Genomic DNA, 11,206 nt, shown 5'->3' with positions numbered 1-11,206 from the left:
GCCTACCCGCCCTTCTCATTGGTCAATCCTTGACATAAGACAACTTTTCATTGGCTGCTTACAGGATCCTTTTAACTCTTTCTATAGCACGCTGGATGCAATTTTTGCTTGAAGGAAATGTAAACAGAGAAAGCCACATTGTGCAGACTGGACAACTTCTTTTTCAAAATTCTCTCTTCGGTTGGAATGATAAAAACAGTGGATCCCAATTGATATTACTCTAGGTTATGGGATTCATGTATCAGGCATGACAGAGCTCAGAGTGAAAAATCTGAACTTGTCTTGATTTGAGCTGAAAAATCTCATCTCATCTCATCTCATTATCTGTAGCCGCTTTATCCTGTTCTACAGGGTCGCAGGCAAGCTGGAGCCTATCCCAGCTGACTACGGGCGAAAGGCGGGGTACACCCTGGACAAGTCGCCAGGTCATCACAGGGCTGACACATATAGACACAGACAACCATTCACACCCACATTCACACCTACGGTCAATTTAGAGTCACCAGTTAACCTAACCTGCATGTCTTTGGACTGTGGGGGAAACCGGAGCACCCGGAGGAAACCCACGCGGACACGGGGAGAGCATGTAAACTCCGCACAGAAAGGCCCTCGCCGGCCACGGGGCTCGAACCCGGACCTTCTTGCTGTGAGGCGACAGCGCTAACCACTACACCACCGTGCCGCCCCCTGAAAAATCTCATGCCTGAATATTGTATACATACACAGAAAATAACACAAGTGATGCTTTAGAAGAATGTTTATCAGCGCTGTCACCTCACAGCAAGAAGGTCCTGGGTTCGAGCCCCATGTCCGCGTGGGTAACTGGTGACTCTAAATTGACCGTAGGTGTGAATGGTTGTCTGTGTGATGACCTGGCGACTTGTCCAGGGTGTACCCCGCCTTTCGCCCGTAGCCAGCTGGGATAGGCTCCAGCTTGCCTGCAACCCTGTAGAACAGGATAAAGCGGCTAGAGATAATGAGATGAGATCCCTTTGGGAGGGTTCCTTAAGGGAAATTAAGATTCCAGTAGGATAAACAGAGAATAGAAAATAGAGAAAAAAAACTTCTAGATAGGGCGGCGTAGTGGTTAGCGCTGTCGCCTCACAGCAAGAAGGTCCGGGTTCGAGCCCCGTGGCCGGCGAGGGCCTTTCTGTGCGGAGTTTGCATGTTCTCCCCGTGTCCGCGTGGGTTTCCTCCGGGTGCTCCGGTTTCCCCCACAGTCCAAAGACATGCAGGTTAGGTTAACTGGTGACTCTAAATTGACCGTAGGTGTGAATGTGAGTGTGAATGGTTGTCTGTGTCTATGTGTCAGCCCTGTGATGACCTGGCGACTTGTCCAGGGTGTACCCCGCCTTTCGCCCGTAGTCAGCTGGGATAGGCTCCAGCTTGCCTGCGACCCTGTAGAACAGGATAAAGCAGCTAGAGATAATGAGATGAGATTTACATATACAAATATAAAAAGAGCAAGATATGGGGAAGGAAGGGAGGGGGAGGGGGAGGGGAAAAAAGGGGGGGGCAGCAGGAGAGATATTGCACATTATATTGCACATTGTCCGGTATTGCTTATTGTCAGGCTAGGCTACTGTTCCTTCCCGTCCTCTGTCCTCTTGTTACCCCTCCTCCCCCCCAGAGAGGAGTTGTACAGTCTGATGGCGTGAGGGACAAAGGAGTTTTTAAGTCTGTTAGTCCTGCACTTGGGAAGGAGCATTCTGTCACTGAACAGGCTCCTCTGGTTGCTGATGACGGTGTGCATCTTTAGAAACTTTAGAAGTTGTACAGTTTGTTTCTGAAATGCTATGGAAGACTAGTTTAATTTCACACTCAAATGTCCATTATATTCTGATTTAAGGTATCTTTTTACCTTAAAATGTGTAACTGGCTGGTCAAACATTTGCTTATCCATGGAAATTCATTCTCCCATGCAACCTGGTATTTACACTCATCTTTTTGCCGTTTGGTATTGGGTTTAGTGGCCATGATGAATGACTGCTTGTAAAAAATGTTGGACAGCCTGGGTGAATCCTACATTATGGAAGTGACTGTCGTTCTGGTCGTTGATTGGTTAAAAATCAGTTGACGTCAGCAGTGTTTCTCATACGATTCTGACTGGACATAATCAGGAGTGTTTTTAACTTGGCGGTAGGGATTTCCCCAAACTGGGAGATTATCCAGTTTTTAACAAATACGATCGGGAGACGGAGGCTAAAATCGGGAGCCTCCCGCTGAAATCGGGAGGGTTGGCAAGTATGATTGTGTGTTTGGAGACCTGGAGAAGGCATACGACAGAGTGCTGAGAGATGGGTTATGGTATTATATGAGAAGGAGAGTGGAGTGAATGAGAAGTATATTAGAGTGGTGCAAAACATATACAGTGCTCAGCGTAAATGAGTGCACCCCCTTTGAAAAGTAACATTTTAAACAATATCTCAATGAACACAAACAGTTGACAAGGCAAAGTTTAATATAACATCTGTTTAACTTATAATGTGAAAGTAAGGTTAATAATATAACTCAGATTACACATTTTTCAGCTTTACTCAAATTAGGGTGGTGCAAAAATGAGTACACCCCACAACAAAAACTACTACATCTAGTACTTTGTATGGCCTCCATGATTTTTAATGACAGCACCAAGTCTTCTAGGCATGGAACGAATAAGTTGGCGACATTTTGCAGCATCAGTCTTTTTCCATTCTTCAACAATGACCTCTTTTAGTGACTGGATGCTGGATGGAGAGGGATGCTCAACTTGTCTCTTCAGAATTCCCCAAAGAAAATAATTTCTTTCCACCACAAAGGTGAAGGCTACGAGAAGATCAGCAAAGCTTTACTTATCAGTCAGAATACTGTAGCAAAAGTGGTACAAAAATTTAAGAAAGATGGAACTCCAACCATCTCACAGAGACGTCCAGGTCTTCCACGGAAGTTAACACCTCGACAGGAGCGTCTTCTGATGAGAAGGGTTGAAGAAAATCGGCATGCAAGTTCACTGCAGTTATCTAAAGAAGTAGAAAGCCAAACCGGGGCGACTATTTCCCGTGACACAATACGGCGTACACTGCAGAGGAATGGCATGCATGGTTGCCATCCACGAAAGAAGCCTCTCCTAAAGCCCAGGCACAAAAAAGCCCGCCTAGAGTTTGCCAGGGCCCATGCTGACAAAGATGAAGGCTACTGGGACTCTATACTCTGGAGTGATGAGACCAAGATAAATGTTTTTGGAACTGATGGCTTCAAAACTGTATGGCGTCGCAAAGGTGAGGAATACAAAGAAAAATGCCTGGTGCCTACAGTGAAACATGGTGGTGGCAGTGTCCTTATGTGGGGCTGCATGAGTGCTGCTGGTGTCGGGGAGCTGCATTTCATTGATGGCATCATGAATTCACAGACGTATTGCTCTATACTGAAAGAGAAGATGCTACCATCACTCCATGCCCTTGGTCGTTATGCAGTTTTCCAACATGACTAAACACACATCTAAGGCCACTGTTGGATTTCTGAAGAAGAACAGGGTGAAAGTGATTCAGTGGCCAAGTACAGTATGTCTCCTCATCTGAACCCAATCGAACACCTATGGGGAATTCTGAAGAGACAAGTTGAGCATCACACTCCATCCAGCATCCAGTCACTAAAAGAGGTCATTGTTGAAGAATGGAAAAAAAATTGATGTTGCAAAATGCCGCCAACTTGTTCATTCCATGCCTAGAAGACTTGGTGCTGTCATTAAAAATCATGGAGGCCATACAAAGTACTAGATGTAGTAGTTTTTGTTGTGGGGTGTACTCATTTTTGCACCACCCTAATTTGAGTAAAACTGAAAAAATGTGTAATCTAAGTTATATTATTAACCTTACTTTCACTTTATAAGTTAAACAGATGCTATATTAAACTTTGTCTTGTCAGCATTTTGGAAATTGTTTGTGTTCATTGAGATATTGTTTAAAATGTTACTTTTCAAAGGGGGTGGACTCATTTACGCTCAGCACTGTATGAGAACAGTGAAACAGCAGTGAGGTGTGCAGTTGGAACGACTGAACGGTTCAAGGTGAAGGTGGGACTCCATCGAGGATCTGCTTCGAGCCCTTTTTTGTTTGCCATAGTGATGGATAGCTTGACGGACGAAGTGAGGCAAGAGTCACCATGGAACATGATGTTTGCGGATGAAGGTGAGCAGTAGCAAGACAGAATACATGTGCATCAATGAGAACGGGGATGAGAGTGTAGTGAAAATGCAAGGAGCAGATGTAAAGAAAGTTGGTGAATTCAAGTACCTGGGGTCAACTGTGCAGGAAAATGGGGGCTGCGATAGTGAGGTGAGAGAGAGTGCAGGCAGGCTGGAGCAGTTGGAGAAGGATTTCAGGAGTCATTTGTGATAGGAAAGTCCCAGCAAAAGTGAAAGGTAAGATGTATAAGACAGTAGTGAGACCAGCTGTGATGTATGGATTGGAGACCGTACCCTTAACGAAGAGACAGGAGGCAAAGTTGGAGGTGGCGGAGTTGAGGATGTTAAGGTTTGCGATGGGAGGTTGGACAGGATAAGGAACGAGCACATCAGAGGGACAGCACATGTGGAGAGCTTGGGAATGAAGCTAAGAGAGATGAGACTGAGATGGTACGGACACATCCTGAGAAGAGATGCAGAGCATGTTGGAAGGAGAATGTTGAGGATGGAGCTGCCAGGCAAATGAAAACGAGGAAGGCCAAAGAGGAGATACATGGATGTGGTGAGAGAGGACATGAAAGTGGCAGGTGTGGTAGAGAAGGATGCGGGAGACAGGGAGCAATGGAGACGAAAGATCCGCTGTGGCGACCCCTAATCGGGAGCAGCCAAAAGAAGAAGATCATCCAGTCCTGTTATAGCTCTGACAAAAACACACTGTACTATACTGTATGCCACCTTTTATAACTTATTCAAACTCATAACCTCATGCACGTTTGATATCTTATTTCTACAGACAAGTCCACTATACCCCAGTACAAAATCCCATAATGCACAGCGGTTCAGTACCTTCCAGATTATGATCACCCTTCTATCTCCTTGCTGTTATTTATGGTATCGTATTTTATTTTATTTTATTTAGACTCTGTTTGAAATGGCTTTGTTGTTAGGAGCACGTGCTTTGGGAGCATGGCTGCTGTGGCTTCAACACCCTCCTGTGGTCAAAATGCTGTGATACTCCTGATCCATGCTTGATGCCCAACATGATTTACCTCCCTTCTGTTTTTTTTTCTCTAACTAGGATAGTGCAAAATACATACCCTATATCACACTTGATGCCCAAGTCTGACCCTCACCTGCATACTGCTAAGAACTGCTGCTGTAATCATAAAGCCTTTCCTGCGTTCAAATCATGACTCTGATTCACCACTCAGCATTGTTTGTTTGACTTTACAACATAGCTACCAGTTGTGAAAGACTGGTGATTAATAACCGCACAATCCACCATTCCTTTTTAAATGTGGTTCCTCTCAAGGTTTCTTCATCCTGTCATATCAGAAAGTTTTCCCTTACCACTGCCACCTCTAGATTGTCATGACAGACCTCATCTCATTATCTCTAGCCGCTTTATCCTTCTACAGGGTCGCAGGCAAGCTGGAGCCTATCCCAGCTGACTACGGGCAAAAGGCGGGGTACACCCTGGACAAGTCGCCAGGTCATCACAGGGCTGACACATAGACACAGACAACCATTCACATTCACACCTACGGTCAATTTAGAGTCACCAGTTAACCTAACCTGCATGTCTTTGGACTGTGGGGGAAACCGGAGCACCCGGAGGAAACCCACACGGACAACATGCAAACTCCGCACAGAAAGGCCCTCGCCGGCCACGGGGCTCGAACCCGGACCTTCTTGCTGTGAGGCGACAGCGCTAACCACTACACCACCGTGCCGCCCTGTCATGACAGACCTACACCTGGGTTTTGTTTTTTTTTTAAATGAAGCTGAGTAGTGACGATATCTATTGTAAATGAAAAAGAATAGCTGCCTGTTAAAGAAGAGAACAAGAAACGTGACTTCTTTAATATAGTCTTTAATCAACTGAGTAATGCAAGGTTGTACAGCAAGCTTTATTTCTAAATGGCATTTAAACATATCTTTTTGAGTAGACTAAACCGAGTAGTTACTTGTTCTTCTGTCAAAGCGCTTACTTTACAAGCTGCAATAGAAAACATTTCAGTGGCTTTTTTTATTATTATTAATTATTATTTTTTTGCAATAATCTCAGCCACAGATCTCAGTGGAGCCATTAGCATGGGTATGAATTCGATGACTGAAAAAGGAAAATACAAAACAAAACAAACAAAAAAAAAAAAAACAGCAGCCCATCATGAAGAAATACTTTCCATTCTCTCTTATACAGACACACAAAGAAAATCTGTTATTCTAGGTTCTTGAAGATGACACACTGCAAATCTTTTGCATCTGCATGCCTGAATTTAGATTTTCGGATTAATGAAACAGCATGCTTCCTTTTTATTTTTGGGGATGGAAAGAAGGAAAAAAAAAATCGATATAAAAATGCTTGATTAGATTTCTATTCTGCTTAATATCCATGTGACGCAAGTGGGAACAGTTCAGATGGCGACCTGGTTTGTTTTAAACTAAACACTGCCTGTATTTACATTTTTATTTTTTAAAGACATGAATAGTTTTCCAATGTGACAACCTCGTTACCAAAGCTGCCATGTTCCTTCTAGAGAAGTGGTCATTAACCCTCTTTCTAAACATCACGCCTTCTTACAGAATTCAGTTATAGCCCTAATCCAGGACAAGTGCACCAGATAATCAGTTTACCTGATTAGCTGGATCAGCTCAGCTGGATTAAGGTTGGAACAGAATTCTGTAAGAACAGAGAAACATGAACCGGGTTTGTTTTTCCTGCTCTAGAGCACAATGCAAGGCGTGACCGGCAATTAATGAAATCTAAACATCAAGATCATGTACTAAGGCGTCCTGGGCTAACTGATTTTATTTAAAAAAAAAAAAAAAAGCACCAAATTTAATGCATACAAAACACACAGCATTTTAGTCTAATCAGCATTGTACATGGGCACCTGTAAATGTTAATCATTTAGCAATATGCTGTAAAAAGCAGTGACGTACTGTAATTCAATAAGAAGACCAGAGGTTTGACACCAATAATCCTGAGGGCTAAATATATTTTAAGGTCAGTAATTGAGAACCAAGGGCCTAGGAATTAAAAAAAAAAAAAAAAAAAAAAAAAATCACTTATTTGCCTTTTTACTGGGGTAATCAATCACTTTTGTTTGGCTTGAGAAGAAAACAGCATGTACATAAAGTTAGTAAGTAATATCTGTCTGACGTAACTGTGCTATTTTATCTCGAGATAAATATCACAGTGTTATAGCATTGTTCTTGGTCCCACAGCAACAGCCGAGCCTTCTGTATATGTGCAAACAAAAGCACGCTATACAGATATATTTACACCACATCGGTGAACCTATATTACATACATACAAAACTAAGATTTCAGATTCAACAACTTGGACAGACGAAGTGAGACAGATACTTTTCTTGAATGATAAAATTTGTCAGCGAATGTTTTTGTCACATAGTCCAGTCCAGTCCAGTCCAGAAGACGTATAATCTTTAACAATCTGGCATGCGATAAGTGGCACATATTTTCACTTAAAAGCAGAACTGAAATTTCACACAGCATATGTTTTGCTAGTTGTGTATTTTAAGTCAGTCAGTCAGTCTCTATAAGGGCGAGTTGAGTTTTGCTTTGCCGTACGAGAGGTTTTCCCATCATGGAGCATCACTATGTAATTATCTGAATGGTTCATGTCTGAGCCTGCAAAATGCATCAGTAATTGTAGGCCAAGGGGAAAATACACTGAAAACAATTTTAATAACTTGTGACGCAATGTTGAACATACAGTAATGATTAATTAAAGGTAAGTGTAGTGTGCTGGCACTGTAACATGACAGTTTAGTTTGCCAGGATTATCCAGCAACATTTGTTCAAACTGCTCATACACATGAATGACACTGAAGCACAGGGATGGGGGACGGTGTAACCCTTAAACCACCAACAAGTTCAAAAGGGACGCAATTTTATATATATATATTCATTAGAATAATATAATAGAACATTTTAAAAAGTATCTGGACATACAGCCTTGAGGTTTGGCCCTTGGCACTGTTAAAAAAGGGAAATAAAACCCACATAAAAATTAAACTCTGTAGTAACAGTGGTGTATATGCATCACGTGCATATACAGTACCAGTTAAAAGTTTGGACACGTCTCCTAATTTATTTAATTAATTTTATTAAGACACCATGTCTTAAAGTAATGATGGATGTCGTTTCTTTTTTCTTCGTTACGCCGCTCTTGACTGCTGGATTACTATAGTTGCGGAATCGGGCTATTTACTGTATTGTTTATTATTTACTGTTTGATCGCAACTAGGGCGGCACGGTGGTGTAGTGGTTAGCGCTGTCGCCTCACAGCAAGAAGGTCCTGGGTTCGAGCCCCGGGGCCGGCGAGGGCCTTTCTGTGTGGAGTTTGCATGTTCTCCCCGTGTCTGCGTGGGTTTCCTCCGGGTGCTCCGGTTTCCCCCACAGTCCAAAGACATGCAGGTTAGGTTAACTGGTGACTCTAAATTGACCGTAGGTGTGAATGGTTGTCTGTGTCTGTCAGCCCTGTGATGACCTGGCGACTTGTCCAGGGTGTACCCCGCCTTTCGCCCGTAGTCAGCTGGGATAGGCTCCAGCTTGCCTGCGACCCTGTAGAAGGATAAAGCGGCTAGAGATAATGAGATGAGATGATCGCAACTACATTAAAAAGGCAAGAAATTGCACGAATTAACTTTTGATGAGGCACCTGTTAATTGAAAAGCATTCCAGGTGACTACCGGTTAAGATAATGCCAATAGTGTGTAAAGCGTCGTGAAGATAAACGCTGGCTAGAAAATACGAAGCATGTTTTGTCGAATACGTTTTTGCTTACTACGTAATTCCATGCGTTGTTTGATAGTTTTGATGTCTTCAGTCGAAAAAAATACAAAATACAGAGAACGCTTTGAATGAGTAGTAGGTGTATCCAAACTTGACTGGTACTGTGACAGACAGTATGATTGTACACATAATGAAATGAAAGCTAGCCACCAATTCAAGATTTACTCCGACATCGGAGACGTAACCACGACCCCAATCGACCGTATGTGTCGTTTCAGTCCGGCTTTCATAAACAGAGGTTTGAAAAGAACTAAAGTCGCTGTAATGCGCACAATAACGTACATTATTTAGTTCCAGGTCTGTGTAATGTAACATTAGATATAAATTACTTATGTAGTGTCCACATGGTGCTGTTTGTGACTGGAATGAATGCAGAAACCAAGACCTGACCTAAGCCACTTGTCCATTTTCTCATATGAAGTCTGATCTAGCACTCGGACACGGATCCTTAGGCGGAGAGTAACGCGTCAGACTGATCACACAGACACACTCGTGTAGATCCATACCTGCAGAAACCTAGTCCGTGTCTTTCAAAACAAACAAACAAACAAAGTGAAGTATGCACTTCAGTGCCTGCTCGTAAGGGAGAACATTATTCCAAAACATCAGACTGAGATAGAGCTGGATTCAGATTGTAACAGAATTGAAAATCCTCCATCCTTCAAGCTTGCAGATTTTCAACTGTCCTGTTGTTGTGCATCTCCAACAGAGGAGAAAAACATACATGCGCGCAAACACACACACACCCACACACCCAAAAAGTGATTTACCTTTCCCCCTTAGGATTGTTGAGAAGGGATTGTCATCCATGAGTTTCTGCAGACAGCGGTTGTTAAAAAGGACAGAAGATTGCGGGTAAGTGCACTCTTTAGTTTACAATATAATGTTAAAATTGGAAAATGCTGCAAAATATCGAACAAAATGAAAAGTATTGAAGAGCACCTCAAAGCTAAAGCCTATTGCACATTTCAGAATGTAATACAAACAAACAAACAAAAAAAACAATAATAATAATGGGGGATACATGTAATACATTACATACGACAAATGCTTGAATGTACTATGCATAAAACATAAGAGTCTACTGCAGTCGAAGATCTTAGAGACCACTGCATTTTCTATCAACTTTTATATGGACTGGATTTCATTTATGTCCATACGCGCAGTCTAGCATGATTGTTAGATCAAATTGTCATTTTCTCTCTCTCTCTCTCTCTCTCTCTCCTTTTTTTTTTTTTTTTAAGACAAGATTTAAACATGGTCCAAGAAATCAGACATAGCTATGTGATTAAGATCATGATTATAAAAAAAGTGCAACAAATACAACAAAGTAATTAAACAACTAGACACACAAATCATACTCTGATTTACAATGGGACGACAAAAATAATGGAAGCATTTTAAGCCAATGATGCTGCATAGCTGGGTTTAAAGCAATTACTTAAAAAAAAAAAAATTAAAAGGTCAGAGAATTTCAAGAAATACCACGATGTTAAGTGCTTGCAAATTGTATCTTAGAAAACTGTTTTCTCTTCCTCCTATAACATGCTGCCACACCCTCCGGTATCAATAAGCCGCTTGTAGACGTTTCTCAGCAGGGTGAAAGTTTATAGGCAGGTCATGCCAGGCGGGTCAGAGGATAGGGTTGCCGTGGCCGTTCCCCCTCCGACTAGGAACACGGCAGTGCTGGATTTCGAGCGAGTTGCACCTGCTGCACCCTGCCCTCCACCTTCCCCGTTGTTGTTGACCTCTCCATCCAACGTATCTGTAGAGATGACCCACGTGGAGGGGCGCCACCGTTTCAACGAGTAAGGCGTCTTCACACGTCTCTTTATCTTCTCAGCCGATGCAGCTTTTCCCTCTTGAGAGGAGCTTTCGCCTGGAAGCAAAAAGAGACAGACAGAGAAGTAGTTAGCAAACTACATCACTATGACCAAGTTTCTGAACGCAGCTGCATATTATTCCACAACAGGGAGTAGCAGCCTTGGGATAAATATCAGATTTCTCCCAGTACTAGTTTATATTCTGATGCAGAAATAATCCATGTTTTCATGGAACTCCAATCTAAAAATGAATACTGACCGACTCTAAAATGTAAACTGATACTAAGGGTTAGAGAAAGAGCTTTGGGACTGAAAGGTCACTGGTTTGATTCCCTGAACCAGCAGGACTGGCCCTGGGTTCGAGCCCCGTGGCCAGCGAGGGCCTTTCTGTGTGGA

At 42.6% G+C, this 11,206-nt stretch overlaps 1 protein-coding gene across 2 annotated transcripts in view; it reads right to left on the bottom strand.

Moving 5' to 3' along the window:
* Positions 1–6,019: 6,019 nt before the first annotated feature.
* Positions 6,020–11,206, bottom strand: part of bmpr2b (bone morphogenetic protein receptor, type II b (serine/threonine kinase)) — a 188,649-nt gene continuing 183,462 nt past the window's right edge. For both annotated transcript variants that reach the window (XM_060930148.1, XM_060930149.1), the window contains one exon: positions 6,020–10,866. In XM_060930148.1, the coding sequence (XP_060786131.1) occupies positions 10,595–10,866 (272 nt within the window). In that variant the 3' untranslated portion in view covers positions 6,020–10,594. The remainder of the gene's footprint in view (positions 10,867–11,206) is intronic.

Source organism: Neoarius graeffei, chromosome 9 (assembly GCF_027579695.1).
Source record: "Neoarius graeffei isolate fNeoGra1 chromosome 9, fNeoGra1.pri, whole genome shotgun sequence".
Lineage (NCBI taxonomy): Eukaryota > Metazoa > Chordata > Actinopteri > Siluriformes > Ariidae > Neoarius > Neoarius graeffei.
The sequence above is the reverse complement of the archived record's forward strand: the minus strand, read 5'-3'. Positions and strand labels throughout refer to the sequence as shown.